This window comes from Gymnoscopelus braueri (genome assembly GCF_963280865.1).
Source record: "Gymnoscopelus braueri genome assembly, chromosome: 4".
NCBI lineage: Eukaryota > Metazoa > Chordata > Actinopteri > Myctophiformes > Myctophidae > Gymnoscopelus > Gymnoscopelus braueri.
Window position 1 is genome coordinate 55,414,334 of NC_137605.1, and position 19,526 is coordinate 55,433,859.

General features: G+C 41.1%; 1 protein-coding gene across 1 annotated transcript; it reads left to right on the forward strand.

The window, feature by feature from the left end:
• The first annotated feature begins 1,949 nt into the window (after positions 1-1,949).
• On the forward strand, positions 1,950-17,210 carry bnipl (BCL2 interacting protein like). Its single transcript, XM_080426651.1, has 10 exons — positions 1,950-2,477; positions 4,631-4,687; positions 5,217-5,281; positions 6,598-6,828; positions 7,703-7,927; positions 9,639-9,741; positions 11,624-11,755; positions 12,300-12,386; positions 13,330-13,428; positions 14,454-17,210. The coding sequence occupies exons 1-10, from the start codon at positions 2,434-2,436 to the stop codon at positions 14,476-14,478; spliced, it is 1,068 nt and encodes a 355-aa protein (XP_080282777.1). The 5' UTR covers positions 1,950-2,433; the 3' UTR covers positions 14,479-17,210.
• Positions 17,211-19,526: the final 2,316 nt, after the last annotated feature.

Below are 19,526 nucleotides of genomic sequence, written 5' to 3' on the forward strand. Positions count from 1 at the left end.
AGATCCCCGGAACCAAATATTTTACAAATGTTTGCTTTAAAAAATATATTCAAAGATTTGCACAAACTTTCACGATATTTCAAAAATAGCAGATCTGCAAGCTCATAGCGCGGCACTCGGTGCCGCGCTATGAGTTTGTAGATATGCTATTTTTGAATAGCCAAAGAAATCAAAAATGACAGATGCGTTTCTCAGTCTTAATGGATTAATGAATTAAAATCCATTTTAATGGATTCTCAATCCATGAATCGAAACCTCCGCGGTACATCCGGCTTGGCTGGGTGTCCATATACGCACCAGTTTCTCCTACATGCTGACAGTGCCTGTCAGTGGGGGAAGTTAACTGTGAAGAGTAGAGTGTTCCCAAACTGTTTCATTTGAAGGACAACCCATGCTGTAACTCGGAGAGGATGCACATGGTCATGGTGTATCCTCTCCTAAGTTACAGACTTATTAGATTAGAAGCCCCTGAAGGAGCCCTAGGGGGTCCCTGAACCACTGCTCCGGCATCGGTGACGAGATGAAATAATATTGGGTAAGTTGGGGATTGGCATAACTACTAAATTGGGAGAAAAGAAGGTGTGATAGTTATTGACAAATCAAAATAAGGCAGTTGAGAACATTGAAGGATTTCCAATATTAACCCATTAGACCTGAAGCCGATTCTACAAAATGTCTTCTAAATCCCAACAGTATTCTGAAAAAACGTATGTTTATACATCAGTGGTGCACTAACTTTTTCTAGTCAAAATTATATGTATTTGGCCGCGGACCCCCATCTCAAAATATGTTGTTCCAGGGACCCCCAGAAGCAAAGAATAGAGTTAAAAATGTTCGCTTTAAACAATATATATTCAAAGATTTGCACACATTTTCACGATTTTTCAAAAATAGCAGATCTACAAGCTCATAGCACGGCACTCGGTGCCGCGCTATGAGCTTGTAGATCTGCTATTTTTGAAAGTGTAAAATATAAAATAAAGTGACACAAATGCGTTCCAGGTCTTAATGGGTTTAACACTGGGGGGACAGCCTCTTGAGGGAACACTGTAGTTTGAAGTTGTATTTCAGTGGTTGTTAAACTTTTTTACTTTCAAGGAACCCCCCAGTGTGGTATGTGTTACTATAGGGCCGAGAGTGTACAAATGGAACCTTTATGGGTCCATTTGGTTCCATTTTGTGAAACCAAATGGACCCTTCCTGTAGTGTACACTCTCAGAGTTAGACTTGCGAGGGCTCATTTGGTTCCCAACTATCAATCATTTGGCTAGGGACCCCCTAGAACCCCCTCAAGGACCCCTGGGGGGGGGGCACGTTGAGAGCCACTGTTGTATTTGATGCAGGACAATCATTACTAAGTGAATCTATGTAACTGTAAACATGTATTGAATCGACAGGCAAACAGACAACGGTTCTCAATACAAATATTAAAATCAACTTTATTTGTAGTTGTGTGACTGTCGTCCCTCTTTAAACATTTGGCGTTATTGTTAAATGAGATCAACAGTGATTACATACACAGATCTCAGACAAATACTTTTAAATACATGCCCAAGCAAATTAATGTGCTACACACACACACACACACACACACACACACACACACACACACACACACACACACACACACACACACACACACACACACACACACACACACACACACACACACACACACACACACACACACACACACACACACACACACACACACACACACACACACACACACACACACACACACAACCAGACACCTTAAATGAGATGATAGCAATGGTAATTAGCCTTTCTGGGAAATTCCCCCCCCCCCTCTCTATCTCTCTGACTCCAAGGTGAGTATCGACCAATAGGCAGGTGGCAGGATCACATGATGTCAAAAAATGCTGAAAAACCTGTAAGGGCAGAGTGTGTGTGTGTACACACACACACACACACACACACACAGACAAAACATAATATGTGCTTAATGTCCACACCCACACCAACACAGAAGTCTTCTCAGGGGAACGAGGACACATGAGCAACTGACTGTTTTGTTGACCTCCTACTGTCTGTCAGTCTGTGTGTCTGTCTGTCTGTCTGTGTGTATGTCTGTCTGTCTGACTACTGACTGACTTACCGACCGACCGACCGGCTGACTGTTTGACCATCTGTCTGTCTGTCTGTGTGTGTGTGTGTGTGTTTGACTGTCTGACTCTGTCTGCCTGAGCGATTGACTGACCGTCTGTCTGACTGTTTGACCGTCTGTCTGACTGTTTGACCGTCTGTCTGTCTATCTGACTGACTGACTGACTGACTGACTGACTGTCTGTTTGACTGCGTGTCTGTCTGACTGACTGACTGACCGACCGTCTGACTATCTGTCTGTCTGTTTGTTTGATTGCGTGTCTGTCTGTCTGACTGACCATCTGTCTGGACGTGGGCCAACAGACGATGGAGAGCCAATCAGAGTCCAGGAACCAGTTCACAGTCAGTGGGTGAGTGACCAGCAGCAGACAGTAATATATGAATATATGCATATACATATATATTTATACTATTATACATTATCTACCGTTTCATAGCTGTCATATGGAAACATGCAATAACTATGATTCAGTCTGCTCAGTTAAAACATGTACCCTGACACCTTTGATAATGTTTGGAATTTTTCAATATCACTTCAGTTTAACCACTTAGACCCTCTATACTTAGTAAAACCGCACTGTACTTGGTGTGTTCTTTTTCTATTTTTGCCCAATGTTCCCCCCCAGAATAGGGATGCTGGGGTTCAATTGGTTAAATATGAAGTATAAAGTGATTTTCAATCTATAGAATATAGAACTCAAGTTTTCTGTGTGGGAAAGATTTACACATTCACGTACCGTAATATGACATTAATGTAAGGTGCTGTAAAGTAACAATGTAATTCAGGGGTGCCGTGGATGAAAAAGTTATTTACAGGCAGTGGTGGAAAGTAACTAAGAACATGTACTCAAGTACTGTACTCAAGTACAATTTCCAGTTTTCAGTACTTTTGCTTCTACTCCACTACATCTCAGAGGCAAATATTGTACTTTTACTCCACTACAATTATTTGAAAACTTTAGTTACATGTACTTTGCAGATATAAATTATTACATTATAAAACATACATTAACCACTTATACCTAGGCCCTATTTTATACAAGCTCACAACGCGTCGCATTGCAACGCGTTGTGAGCTTGTAGATCTGCTATTTTCAAACATTTTAGTACTTTTACTTTTGGTACTTTAAGTACATTTTGATGCCAATACTTTTGTACTTTTACTCAAGTACATTTTTTATTCTGGACTTTTACTTGTAACAGAGTATTTCTACATTGCAGTATTGGTACTTTTACTTAAGTAAATCATTTGAGTACTTTTTCCACCACTGTTTACAGGGGTGCCCTGAGCCAAAAGTAAATGATGATGCAACAGTCAGTATACAGTGGTGGAATAAGTGCTTTGTTATAAGTAAAAGTTGCAAGCAACGTAGAAATACTCATTATTACAAGTAAAAGTCCCGAATAAAAAAATTGTGACTTGAGTAAAACTACAAAAGAATCGGCATCAAACATAGCCTACAATTACTGTACGAAACATTTTGCATTATGCATTTCACAATCATATTATGGGATTGTAATTAGTAATGCATGTGTTTATGTGCTGCTGCTGAGTAGCTTAACCACATATTCTGGGGGAAACATTCGCAAGATGCGTTCAGCACAGAGCAGCCTCAAGCAATAGTGTGAGCTTATAGTTATTCAATATATCCTGCAATATGTCTGCACAAATAAGGATTCTGTCACACACAGCTCTCTCTCTCTCTCTCTCTCTGTGTGTGTGTGTGTGTGTGTGTGTGTGTGTGTGTGTGTGTGTGTGTGTGTGTGTGTGTGTGTGTGTGTGTGTGTGTGTGTGTGTGTGTGTGTGTGTGTGTGTGTGTGTGTGTGTGTGTGTGTGTGTGTGTGTGTGTGTGTGTGTGTGTGTGTGTGTGTGTGTGTGTGCACCTCTCTCTCAGGTGCAGACCTGAGTGAGCGAGAGAGAGAGGCTGCAACCTTTATTGTCTCATTTCTATTTTTACATAAACAATGAGCAGATGTGTCCTGGAATCCACAATGCTCTGGTCTCTCACACCGTGAGAGAGAACAGCAGCTAGCATTTGTCTAAACAACGTAATACCTAAATAACATTGCATTCTCGCAAAGCAAGGCGTTGTGAGCTTGTAGATCTGCTGTTTTCACAATATTTATCTGTGGAACCGAAAATGTAATGCCTCAACTCCTACAATTCCAAGTGCTTATCAGGGTGGGGGTCCCCAGTTCAAATATGATAATTTTGTGGGGTCTCCAGTTCAAAGTGTGGGGTCCCCAGTTCAAATAGGATTATTTTGGGGGGTCACGGCACTGAAAAGGTTGAGAACCACTGGTATAGGGAAGGGACAGACGTTAGAGTGAGAAACACTGCATGGACTAAACTGTAATGAGGATGTTATATTGATTAGACATGTGGAATATTCTGGCCCCATGATGAGCTGTCTGTCTGTATTGATGTATTGTAGGAGTGAGCTGTCTGTCTGTATTGATGTATTGTAGGAGTGAGCTGTCTGTCTGTATTGATGTATTGTAGGAGTGCCATCCAGGACATGGAGCTGAGAGAGGAGTGGCAAGATGAAGAATTTCCTAGGTACCAGTGACCTTTGACCTGTTAGTCTGCTTGGGGTCATGACCCCAATGATTTATGAGCTAGTGTGAGAACGGGTGTCATCATTATCGTCTGCTCACTTTAGGATAGCAAAAAAAAATATATATATATATATATATATCTAATCTGGTAAAACAAAAGAGTTAAATGCACAATATTCAAATTATAATTTCTTTAAATTTGTTCCTAAAAGTCTAAACTAAAATGGGCTTTGTGTGTTCTAATATGAAAATAATTTGGTTTAGACTTCCATTATTTCACAGGGGAGACTCCCCACTATTGTTAACTAATAATTAACATATTATAAAAAACATTTAACATATACAAATATTGTTAACAATATTGACAAATTATTCCGAAGATGTATTTCTTTTGTGTTTAGCTGAGAAAATGTAGAGAAACAAATATTTTCATTACATCATTATCTGTGTTTGTAGATGCTTTCACTATTCATCGTACAAAAAAGTATATTGGTCTTAAGTGGTTACATGTGTTTGTGTTTGTACTGTAGACCACTACCTGAAGACCCTCACAGTCCACTGGAAGACCAGGAGAATCCCCCCACAGACAGACCAGGTGAGTCTCACATTCCTGGGTTACAGAACTATCACTATCATTTAAAAATATTAATACAAATTATGTGTTAACATTTGTAACTCAAATCTCTGGGGATTCTACAAATGTCTTCTAAATCCTTGGGGGAAAAAAAGTACAGTATGTTGCTATAATATCAGTGGTTCTCAAAAATGATATGTATTTGGCCGTGGACCCCCATATCAAAATGTTTTATTCCAGGGACCCCCAGTAGTTGTAAAAGAGTTAAAAATGTTCACTTTAAAAATATTTATATATTCAAAGATTTGCACAAAAAAAAAAAAAAAAAAAAAAAAACAGATCTACAAGCTTGTAGCGTGGCACTACGAGCTTGTAGATCTGCTATTTTTATCTGCTATTTTTTAATAGCCAAATGAATAGCCAAATAAATCTGAAAATGACACACGTCATGCGTTCCCGGTCTTAAAGGGTTCATTAATTCTATTAATACATATTATTTTTGGAAAGTTCGAAAAGAAATCCCGCAATAACCACTGTTCTTAGAAAACATACTGGAGGCTTTATTGCACATCTACTGACCCTAGACTGGTCTGCGCTGGTCTGATCTCTTAATTAATTGAATTATTAGTTATGATATAGTTAATAGTTTATGAGTTAGGGATACAACTTCATAACAATGAAAACTTGAGGTGCTAGAATCCTCAAAAGATATCAAATAAAAGTGCTGGACCACATCATATTTTTATTAAGGCTGCAACTGTCAGTTATTTTCTTATTGGTTATTCTATCCATGACTTTTTAAATCCAGAAGCATGTTTTTTGGATAATTAGTATGATTAACCTATTAAGACCTAGAACGCATCTGTGTCACTTTAGATTGCTTTGGCTATTCGAAAATAGCAGATATACAAGCTCATAGCGCGGCACTGAGTGCCGCGCTATGAGCTTAAAGGGGTAGTTCACCCCCCAAATAACTTTTTTTCTATTGATTACTCACCCCATGGAGCCTTGAATTCATGGATATTTATTTGTTTTTGTCGCATTCCTTCCTTTATTATTTGATTATAATAAATTTAGCCCCATTGATTCCGGTAGGAGACACAAATGCATTTGTGTCTCCTACCGGAATCAATGGGGACACATTTATTATAATCAAATTATTGGCTTAGGAATGTGACAAAAACAAAAAAATATCTATGAATTCAAGGCTCCAGATGGTCAGTAATCAATAGAAAAAAAGTTATTTTGGGGGTGAACTACTCCTTTAAAGTTAAAGTACTTTAAGCATCATCATCATCAAAGTACAAAACATCATCATCTTCCTCATCTTTCCTTAGCTCCGCCCACCAGCCTCGCCCTATCAGGGACAGCCAAGAAACGTTTGGCTGCAGCTCCCGCCCTCAGCAGCATGCTGAACTCTGATTCGCCGGTCCACTCAGTTGCTGGCCTCTCGGACACGCCCCCAGACACACCCTCTCTGGACATCGACCTGGATGCTCTGGAGACGCCCTCTGACAGCCAATCATATTCCTTCCCTGACATCACACATGACCTGGAATATTGGGAGGGTGAGAGGCATTCTGGATAATATTTTACAAATGAAAATAAGTCATGTAAATGTATTTTCTGTTTATCAAAGAGGTGGAGAGACAGGGAGAACCCTGTTACTGAACAAACACTCTATAGCAATGATTACTATCAGAATATATTGCTTTAACCTTAACCCAAAAACTAAAAAAAGAAACATTTTAGTTTTAACCAAAACATTTCACTTACCCTACCTTGGGTTAGGAAGCAAAGCTAGATATCCTATGCTTTGACGCATTTGATTCACAGTAGGACAAATGTACACAACTGCAAAGACCAAACAAAAGTTTTTCAGCACTTCCTTTGCACAGACTGTTAGAACTTGGAACTTGGAAGCATTCGAAAATTGTATGAGCCAACAGTCTGTTTCGAGAAACTATTGCTATATCACCAGGTCCACTATAGCCTACCTATTATCATGTGTCCTCTGAAGACCAGTCTGGCCCCATGGCGGTGGGTGGGCGTTTTGCAGACACCAAAAAGTGGAAGAGCCAATCAGCGTCTACGCTCAGGGCCATGTGATTGACACCAGGGTTGCCAGATCTGCTTATTATAATTTCCCCGCAAGATTTTATTTGAAAATAGCCGATCTACAAGATCACAACGCGTCGCATCGCGACGCGTTGTGAGCTTGTAGATCTGATATTTTCAAATAGCTGATGTATATGTTAAAGTGCTCATGCGGCCCATAGTCGCTTCTTTTAAGCTGGTTTTCCTAGACCTGGTTGCTTGTTTCTCTCACAGAATCTGGCAACACTGATTGACACACTATAGCCTGTTATTCCGCCTCTAACTTGAAGATACATTTTATAAAAAAAAAAAAAACCTTTGACCTTCCTTCCTGTGACTTTGCAGATGACCTCCCGCGTCTGGGGCGGGGCGGGGCAGGGGGCGGGGCCAGTGATGAGGAGGAGGACGCAGAGCGGGCGGAGCGAGGCGGCGGCGGCGTGGAGCTGGAGGAGCAGTTTGACCAGGTGGACAGCAGCGGGCAGCGATGGAGGAGGTTCTGTATCTCCGGGCAGGAGTACCACGTCAACATGTCCGTCCTGCAGCCCTACCTGCAGGTCCTGTCTCACGGAGGTGACTACACTGCTGGGGGGGGGTCCAGGGGTAACAACAAGTAGACAAGGTGAAGAGGAAGGGTAGTGTTTCCTGAAGAGGTGGGTTTTCAGCCTGCGGCGAAAGATGGGCAGTGACTCTGCTGTCCTGACATCAGTGGGGAGTTCATTCCACCACTGTGGGGCCAGAACAGAAAAAAGCTGTGACCGTGTAGATTGGCCAGAAGGACCACTGAGCGACGAGGCAACCAGTCACCCCGTGATCCTCACTAATGCTCATGATAAAATGGTACCATTTATTTCTACTCAGTCTGTGTCTCATAGGAGGGCTGTGGACAGTCCAGAAACCTGTCTACCAGTGATAACATCGTTAGGAAGGTTTTTTTTTTACAACAAGATTACAGATTTTTTATTTAGATTTGTATTAACGCGAGAACAATGGCTTCTATTATGGCATTGCAACTTTCCAGGAATAGAAAGCCTGCAGTTTCTATTAGCTTGGATTCCCCATCCATGATGTCACTGGTAGACGGGACTCTGAACTGTCCACTGCCCTCCTCTGAGACACAGACGAGTAGATTATTTTATTTTTTTTACCATTTTTATCATGAGCATTAGTGAGGACCAATTATATGAAGATAGGTTGAAAATGGGTGAAGTCATCTTTTAAGAGTCTGTAACTCCGAGAGTGTACGAATGGAACCAAATGGACTCTTAAGGGTCTGTAACTCAGAGAGGGCCTGTAACTCCGAGACAGTACAAATGGAACCAAATGGACCCTAACAGGTCCATTTGGTTCCATTTGTACACTCTCTGAGTTAAATGAACACTGAGCATTTTACAGTGTAGATTGGGGGTCCCAGAGATAAAATATTGTATCAAATGGGGGTCTGTGAGCCTATAATGCATTTCAAACTGGGGTTACTTGAGATGAGGATCACTCATGTCTTCTGTGGAGCTGATTCTCAGGGACAGATTTAGTAGCCCTGTAAATTAGCACAGAATTACACAATAATTTGCCCAAAAGCTACAGTAAGGAATTACTAGTTGGATAACAACAATAAAAGAAGGCTGAAACATGCCCTAAATTAGTACTAAAGGGTTTCAAGGAGGCCCCAGCTAAATGATGGATACTTAGGAACCAAATGGACCCTTATGGGTCTGTAACCCATAGAGAGTGTAAATAGAGACTAGAGAGTACTGATAAAAACCAAATGGACCCTCCATGTGACGACGTTAATGACATGGTGATCACTGGTGTCTGAGACAAAATGAAGATAAACATTTTATGTAGGGCTGGGCAATATAGATAGATAGATAGATAGATAGATAGATAGATAGATCGATATGGTGATATGAGACTAGATGTCGTCTGATATTTTGGATATCGTACTGTAGTGATATGGCGTAAGTGTTGTCTTTCCCTGGTTTTAATCACTTTTATACTTTCAAAATGTACTAAAATATCACATATCTATAAGCTAGTGAGCTGGTAGAGCTGCTGCTGCTATTTTCGCTATTTTTCAATAAAATGAAATAAAAATGGTATAATCATCACATTACAATATTATTTTTACAATTATTGATATGGACGCAGCTTGGTCAAAAATGTCATGATAATTGATTTTGGCCATATAGCCCAGCCCTAATTTAATGTAGTGAAGTCTAAGTTTTATGAAAATGTGTTATGTACAGTATAAGTATAACAACTCTTGCATCTATGTGATTGTAAGGTTACTACGGGGACAACATGACGGCTATCATCCTGGTATCTTCATGCTTCCTGCCAGAGAACTCAGTGGAGCAGTATGACTATGTGATGGACAACCTGTTCAGGTGAGAACTCGGGTACTTAAATAAAACTCATAAAATTGTGGAAATAGCCGATCTACAAGCTCACAGTGCGGCTATTTTCGCAGTTTTTAAAAACAATTGAAAGTTCTGAGTTTTGTGTTCCCAGAACCCAGGGTTAGCACCACCTCCTGACCACGGCCCGAATTAGGTTCTGAGAACCTTATGTGAAACCAGTGGTGTAAAGTAACTAAGTACATTTACTCAAATTACTTAAGTACAATGTTGAGGTATTTTTACTTTACTGGAGTATTTCCAATTGTCTATACTTTTACTTCTACTCCACTACATCTCAGAGCCAAATATTGTACTTTTACTCCACTACAATTATTTGAAAACATTAGTTACTAGTTACTTTGCAATTATCAATTATTACATTATAAAACACACATTAACCACTTTAGCCCTATTTTATACCTAGGCTATTTGAAAATAGCCGATCTACAAGCTCACAACGCGTCGCATCGCGACGCGTTGTGAGCTTGTAGATCTGCTATTTTCAAACATTCTAGTACTCTTACTTTTGGTACTTTAAGTACATTTTGATACCGATACTTTTGTACTTTTACTCAAGTACATTTTTAATTCCGGACTTTTACTTGTAACGGAGTGCTTCTACATTGCAGTATTGATACTTTTACTTAAGTAAAACATTTGAGTACTTTTCCCACCACTGCTGAGAACCTTATGTGAAACCGAGCTTTAGGAAACAAACACACCTGTGATATAAAGTGCACGGCACGACACAATTCAGTTCTTGTAGTGGAAATTAGTCATATGTGATGGACAACCTGTTCAGGTCAGCATAAAATACTGAACCCTGACCCTTAAAACTGACCTCTGACCCACAGTATGTGTGTGTGTTTACAATGTAGGATAGGATATAGACCTTTATTAATCCCGTGGGGGAACTCAGTTGTCATAGCAACACTGCAGGGGTGAAACAAAGATACAGGTATGGGAAAGATACTCATACAATATTCAAACATGATGCAGTTGATGAGGATGTAGTCACCTTTACAGTCAAAGCCAGATTACAGGTCCTTCCAACCACACTCAATCTTTCTCTGTGGTTCCCTAATACGTTTCCTCCTCATCGTCTGCACCATGTTACTGAAACACTGTCACATATTCTGAATGTATATAAGGGAATGTACATTGCTAGGCACAACAGAATTGTTGACTTATTAGTCAAGGACATAAGTTCATACGTTTCATCATCTGCCAAAACTCTTGTTTCAACTGCCATGTTCATGCGCAATAATGAAAATGATGCCTTTTCAGATGTCACAGCTAATACACCAGATGTTGTTGTTGTTGTTGATGAGGACAGTAGAGAAGTGACCATTTTGGAAGTGGACATGTACATTTGACCACAGCCTGGAAGAGGCATTATTCCTTACCAAGGTGCTTAAGTACCAACGTCTTAAGGATGCTCTTTTACAGCTTGGTTACAAATGTAAACTGCTTGTGTTCATATTTGGAAGCCTTGGTAATGACCACAAATCAGTTGTGAGAGACCTGCAGATTGCAGGAATGCCTAAGTCAAGAGCTAAGGCATTGGCAAAATTCTGTTCAGTGTCTGTGATGATCGGCAGTCGCCATGTATGGTGGAGGCGATGCTTCCTGTACCCGTGATCTGTATCCTGAAATACTTGTTGCTGAGCTTAGCCAAGTTTGTGCATCTACTACTGTTTGTGTTCAAGAATTTCTTGTTAAAATGTGAACGCAAATAAAGATTGTGTGTGTGTGTGTGTGTGTGTGTGTGTGTGTGTGTGTGTGTGTGTGTGTGTGTGTGTGTGTGTGTGTGTGTGTGTGTGTGTGTGTGTGTGTGTGTGTGTGTGTGTGTGTGTGTTTGTTTCACCAGGTACATAGTGGGGACTCTGGACCTCATGGTATCGGAGGACTACGTGCTGGTGTATCTGTGTGGAATGGCTCCCAGGAACAAGATGCCCGCCATCAAATGGCTTCGTCAGTGTTATACCTCCATAGACAGAAGGTCAGACACTGGCACCTGCATGCCCAGTACAACAAGAACACATGTTGGTTGTTGTTGTTGAGCCTGTAACATTATTACAACTTCCCAAATTCCAGTTCTAGTCTCACATCACAAAATCGATATACTATTGATATACTGTCCAGCCTTAACTCCTTACACAAGCCTGTTAGTGCCACAAAAGAGCTCTTTGCATTGTTCAGTTGCACACTGCCAGAACTGTATCACTTTTGCTAATAATCACTCGGTTTGACTCCTAATGATTACAAATCATATTATTATCAGCGTTTTGTAATAATTAACGATTGTAATCGAATGTTGTATTTGTGTGATTTTTGAAATGCATTCTTGGTATAGCATGATAGATGAGTATATTGAATATCTAACAATTTTTCGTTTTATTTCTTTACCAATGATGTAAATTATAGCAGCATATTTACTATGGCATTCAGAAAATGTTCCCCTGTTGTTCGTGCGCGCGCGTGCGTGTGCGTGTGCGTGTGTGTGTGTGCGTGTGTGTGTGTGTGTGTGTGTGTGTGTGTGTCAGGTTAAAGAAGGACCTGAAGGGACTGTTTGTGGTTCATCCTGCCTGGTACATCAAAGCTCTCATCATGCTGGTCAAGCCTTTCATCAGGTACTGACCTCTTCAGGGTTCTGTTGTCCCATAAGACTTTGATGCTACGTTTCATGGACAGAGTAAACAGAACGTGTGAAACAAACTCATTTCATACACAAAACATCCATTCAGATAGTGGACTGTACATTAGACATAACATCCGTGCACACAGTCTACTGTACATTATACACGACATCCATTCAGACAGTGGACTATACATTAGACGAAGGGTTCCCAACTTTTCAGGCAGCGACCACACAAAATAATCATATTTGAACTGGGGACCCCCCAACCTGACAAGCACTTGGAATTGTAGGCATTACATTTAGTTTGACTCGGTTCCACAGATAAATATTGTGAAAATTGCCGAACTACAAGCTCGGCTTGTAGATCAGCTATTTTCACAACGTTTGCCTCTTTCTTACATAATATTTGACAATTTGGTATTAAAAGTCATTAAATTGTCACTTTATAAATGTGCAGATACAGTACCTTGTACAGTATACACTTATACTGTATGTTGGTGTGTTTACTGTTGAGTGAGAAAACAATGTTGCACATTAAGCTTATCATCTGGGGACCCCCTGAAATAATTTGGGGACCCCCAGTTTGAGAACCACTGCATTAAACCATTGATTCTCAAAGTGGGGTCCAGAGACCCTCCGTGTTCCTTGAGACCAAATGAACCCTTACATGTCTGTAACTCTGTTATGGGGGTCCATGAAAAGTTTGAGAGTTACTACAGACAGACAGACAGACAGACAGACAGACAGACAGAACATCCATTCAGTCGGTGCTTTACATAGAACTAACAATGTCGCTAATTCGATTTTAGCTTTAAATAGCGTTAAAGCAGAATTACTCAATGATTGACCGATTGTTTGAGTGATTGATTGATTGATGTGGTGACCAATCACGCGTAGATGCATTGTAAGGACAATTGTTGTTCTTGTGTCGTCAGTGAGAAGTTCAGCAGGAAGTTGTGTTTCGTGCGGAGTCTGCAGGAGTTGTCAGAAATGTTACCCCTGGACCACCTGCAGATCCCTGAATGTATCAGACAGTAAGGCACACGCACACACGCACACGCACACGCACACACACACACACACACACACACACACTCTTCAAGGTTATTATTGTTTACAAAAACTAAACAAAAAAACTCAAACTAATTTAAAGTTAAAAAATCACACCCTGTGTGAAGTGGGCGGTGTCTTCCTAGCTAACCACAATACTGAATGGAGTCAACCAATATATATGCTTTGATCTGAAAGAGCCACTTAGTGTCAGCATGTGTCTTGCTAGCTAATCACAATACTGAATGGAGTCGATCAATCATGTACAAAAGATAAATACATTTATCTTTTGTAAAACACACTTTATGATGGACAAAACCATAACTTAAAAAAAACAATAATTTGGTTTTTTTTAAGTTATGGTTGCTTATATAGGGCTATGCACATGTGTCATGTGACACTGGCCAATCACATAGGGCTATGCACATGTGTCATGTGACACTGGCCAATCACAGTCCTGAATAGATTGTGATTGGCCAATCACAGCGCAGGATAATTCTACAAACTTTTAGGGCCGGTTTCACTGCCCAAGATATTTGTACATTTTTCCAAATCTCACTTATAGGGGCGGTTTCACCGCCCAAAAACATTTTAGTTAGCTTAAATGAAAATGAGGCTTTACAAAAACGATTACTAACGATAGGCTTACTGAAATACTGACACTGTATTGTGCAAAACTATAGCTAAAACTAACTAAAATCATAGAGAAAATGTCCTCCGTTTTCATCAGTCTAGTATTTTGGGTGGGTCAAACTCAGTTTTAACTGTGAATAAATGTGTTAAATGGTATGAACCAACACATGACAAAAACAATTCAACACATAATCTAAACTATAAGCCTTTTCAGAAATATAAAACTATACTAAACTAGCAAACCCGCTTTAAAAAGGAATTAGACCTGAACTTAAATTGAAAACAAAAAAATCTAAGCAAAATAGAAATAAAAACTAATGGAAAAATGCAAAACTATCATCCATTGTGTTGTCTTTCTGCTCTCCTCTATCTCCAGGTTTGATGAGGAGCAGAACAGATGAAGCTACGCCACCACCCAGAGAAAAGACAGGAGAAGACACAGAGGAGGGGATGAGCAGAAGACATGAACAGAGAGGTGGATTAATCACAGACATGGTGAAGAGATAGGTGGAGGAATTGAAGAAGACATGGTGAAGAGAGTGGTGGAAGAACAGGACACATGATGAACACAGAGGTGGATGTCCATCTACCTTACAGACCTCTCTGTTCGTAAGACACGATGGACAGAGCGGTGGATGGATAGAGGTGATGGTTGGGTGCTGCCACTGCTCCAACAGTGGAAGACGTTTATTTTTTGAATGTCGGGCTTGTCCCTTCAGTGACCTCTGACAATAACTCCAACGGAAGTGACTTTCAGAGGAACTGCAACAGGAACTACCATTTTAGAAACAGTGCACTTCTTACTTTTTCTGTTTTCATGTGTCTATGAGGTTGATAGAACTTCCCTGACTATTTTGAGTTTCTACCTGGAGGCTGAAACCTTGAGGGTCAAACGTGCCAATAGAGAAACAGCCCTTTAGTGACATAGTAAAAATATACCCTCCCGCCCATTATCATAACACAACAGGTGTGGGCATGAGGAGGAGGAGGGACTAGGACAGGTGGGTGGTGCTAAGGTGGTGGAGGAGGTGCTAAGGTGAGAACCAGGGGCCTGTTCCTCAAAAGGTGAATTAGAGCTAAAGCCTGGCTTTACCACCTATCCTGGCTTAATTTAGCCAGGATTAGAGCTGAGTCGGTTCCTCAAAAGGTGAATTATCTTGAAGATTAGTTTAGCCAGTTCACCCTGGCTAAGTTTAGCCTTATCCGATTCCTCAAAAGAGAATTGAAGCAAGCCTAGCTTAGTTACCATGGCAATTTAGCTGTGAAGTTAGCCTGGTCAGGAGCAGGCTAACAGCCAAGCTTTATTAATCCAGTGCCTTGTTCTTCAAGTTTTGTGAAATAGCTGTTAGTCCAATGACTCCAATCATAAACCAATGAGTTTTTCTACACTTATTCAATTCTTATGCGAAAATCTAAGATCTACAAGCCCGAAATGTTTTTGTCTTATGGCGGCCGGGGGTCCCCGGCCCCCCATGGACCCCCGCCCCCGTGGTCCCCCGCCCCCCCATGGACCCCCGCCCCCGTGGACCCCCGCCCCCGTGGACCCCCGTGTACCCCCGGCCCGCTGTGTACCTCCGGACCCCCGGACCCCCATGGACCTCCGGACCCCCGTGGACCCCCGGACCCCCATGGACCCCCGGACCCCCATGGACCTCCGGACCCCCGTGGACCCCCGCCCCCGTGGACCCCCGTATACCCCGGACCTCTGTTGGGGGTCAACGGGGGTCCGGGAGTACACGGGGGGGCCCGGCCCCCCGTGTACTCCCGTTGACCCCCGTTGACCCCCGTTGACCCCCGTGGACCGTGGACCGTGGACCCCCGGCCGCCAAAAGGCAAGCTTTTCCCTTGTAGATCTTCGATTTTAGAAATTAGAAATTAGAAAATTATTCTAAGTGTTTATAATTATAATTCCAACATTCACTTAAACTCCTTATGTTTAAACCTAACTGAATTATATATTTATGGATTTGTATATCAATTAATTGCATATTTTTGGACAACTTGTGCATTTAATTTGTCGGCAATACTTTGCCACGCTTTCTCCCTGGATCTATATTTATTGCGGCCGTGTTTCCTTTCTTGATTATTATAAATTTTACTTCCTTGTAAGATTCCATGAGCTGCTGCACTGCTGCTGTTCAGCCACAGAGAAGAACGCCGCTCTGGTTTTGGGCTCCATGATTGGTCAAGTTCAAGGATTCTGCTATCGACTTTCATGGTCTTTTATAGAAATAAGTGAAGCCTGGCTTCATTATCCTGGCTCGACACAGCCTGGCTTGACAAGGCCTAGCTCGACAAAGTCGCTCCTTTTCAGCCTGGCTTGGCGTTCCAGGAACCGAATAAACCAGGCTATATGGACCCGACTTTGTCAAGCCTGGATTTGACTTAAATCCAGGCTTATTTAATTCACCTTTCGAGGAACAGGCCCCTGGTATACTTAATGAACTGGAGGCGTGTCCACATAAAAACATAATTTTAACAATTTCTGTATACTTTTTTGAAAAAAATCTTCCTCCTAGTATAACCATAATACCTGATGATTATGTTTTAGGAGGGGGGGGGTAATCACTGAAAATCACGGCACCCTGTCTTTAAAGATTTCCCCGTCTTTCAAAGAAACTTTGACATCAGGGACCTTGTTTGTCGTATTCTGCCATGTGGCATCCCCTAGTTTTAGGGACTCTTTAATTCTCTTTATACATGCTTCTCCGTGGCTCTATCAAAATCTGTTTTGAGAAACATACCATTCTGTACCACTGTTAAGTTCTGCCCCGTTAACGATTTTAAATCAAATCTAAAGACCCACCCTTTTCTTGTGGTTTTAGCTTAGTTTGAGGTTGCCCCACCTTTGATGTTTTCTCGAGTCCACTGAATGTATTTGATTTAATTTATTTGTAATACCTTACAGCATTTTAATCAGTTGTTTGTTTTGTTTAGTTACTCTTAATATTCTTGAGATTTACCGGTTTGTGTTTTACATTTTAGTCTTGCTTTTGTGGATTTTACAATTTATTATGGTTATCGTTTGTTTTATTTGGCCATCCTCGATTGGAAAGAACTTTGGGTCAACTCCTATCGTTTCTAAATATGCTCAAGTATGCTATATACTGTACATAAAGATTACTTGACTTGATGGTGACTTCCTGTGCATCCTGTACTCCCTGTGTGGTGATTAGCATTTTCCAAAGCTTATTTTTGTACTTCCTGGTTTGCAGTGGTGTAAAGTGACAAAGTACATTTACTCAAGTACTGTACTTAAGTACAGTACTTGAGTAAATGTACTTAGTTACTTTACACCACTGCTTTTGAGTTGTTGTTTTGTAATTTAACTGGCAAAACTTCTAGCCTTTGGTTCAACATCAGATGGTCTGGGACTTGATGATGGAAACTCTATGCTGAAAGACTGAGGGCTCTATCTTATCCCTTATGCCTAATCTTATTAGCCTTTTTTTTTTGTTTTGAAAAGCATTTTAAAAAAGTGAAAATAACTGGTGGGCCATAAATAATACATTTTAGGAAGGAAGCTGCGGGCCACATAAAATGTGCCCGTGGGCCACAATTGGCCCAGATATTTTGGACATGTCTGCCCTAAATAAAGCCTCAGTTGTACTAGTTACACACCGGTGTCACATACCAACAACAGATCTACAATATCACAACATGTCACAGCACACACTCATAGCTGAGCGCTCAAAGAAGTGCAGAATGTCTAGTGCATACCCGGGGGCCACATGCCCACCTTCACTTAATGCGGCCCGCAGGTTAATATCTTTTTTATGTCCAATGTATTTTGTATCTAAGTTCATAGAGTTAACATTAGTATAACTAAAGGCATTTGAAATGAAATAAAAATGTAACTTTTAAGGATTCCAATTGAAAAATAGCTAAAAGAAATCTGGATTCCAATTCAAAAATAGCAAAAATAGCAGATCTACAAGCTCAAAACGCCATGAAACAAGTGATCAGTGGTGGAAAAAGTACTCAAATTCTTTACTTAAGTAAAAGTACCCGTACTGCAATATAGAAAGTAAAAGTCCAGTATCCAAAAGTAAAAGTACAAAAGCATTGGCATCAAAATGTACTTCAAGTGCCAAAAGTAAAAGTACAAAAATGTTTGAAAATAGTACATCTACAAGCTCACAACGCGTCGCGATGCAACGCGTTTTGAGCTTGTAGAACGGCTATTTTCAAATAGCCTCTAGGTATAAAATAGGGCTAAAGTGGTTAATTTATGTTTCATCTCATAATTTATATCTGAAAAGTAACTAGTAACTAAAGTTTTCAAATAATTGTAGTGGAGTAAAAGTACACTATTTGACTCTGAGATGTAGTGGAGTAAAAGTACACTATTTGACTCTGAGATGTAGTGGAGTATAAAGTAAAAGTACTGAAAATGGGAAATACTCCAGTAAAGTAATAAAAATCCTCAAAAGTGTTAGTAAATGTACTCAGTTACTTTACACCACTGGTTGTGTTGGTCGAAAAAGATTGTTTCCGGGAAGTCTGTTAGGTCGTGACCAGGCTTTTCCTCCTCGGAGATGAGTAAAGGCTGGGAACCAGGCTATAAGGTGGAACCACTCCCTCAAATCAAAGCAGACAGAGGAGAGGAGAGGAGAGGAGAGGAGAGGAGAGGAGAGGAGAGGAGAGGAGAGGAGAGGAGAGGAGAGGAGAGGCGAGGCGAGGCGAGGCGAGTATAGCGGGAGAGGGGGGAACTAGAGAAGAGGTCAGGAGGGACCGGAGAGATGTGTGGGGAAGGCCCATACAGGGTCAGGGACACCGAGGGAAGGAATGGGGAACACTAGCCAGGGAGGCAGGACTCACACGAGGATGCCAGGGGGAGGACAGCCTGGCAGGACCCACTGGGCATGGGCAGAGGTTCAGCTCATGTTATCATCATCATCAGCAGCATTCTATGAGCCACTAGATCTCTGTGCACAGTATCTCTGTCCGGGGCATAACCCGGGGAGCGATGGGCCTTACCCCATTAAGACCGGGAACACGTCTATGTCATTTTAAGATTTATTTGGCTATTCAAAAATAGCAGATTTACAAGCCCATAGCGCGGCACTGAGTGCCGCGCTATGAGCTTGTAGATCTGCTATTTTGTTTTAAATCGTAAAAACTTTTAACATATGTTTTAAGACTTTTTAACTCCGATTTGTGCTTCTGGGGGTCCCTGGAACAACATATTTTGAGATGGGGGGGTTCACCGCCAAATACATATAAATTTGGGTGGTCCTTGACATGGAAAAGTTTGAGAACCACTCATATAGCGACATACGTTTTTCAGAAAACTGCGAGTATTTCCCGGTCTTAATGGTTAATGGTTAACCACAGGTTAATGGTCTCAGATTTGCGGTGTGAGCTTCGGATGATGGAACGTGTCAACATGGTAATTGAGAGGGGCTTGCGGATCCCGAGAAATCAAAAAACAAACCTGAGGAGGTGG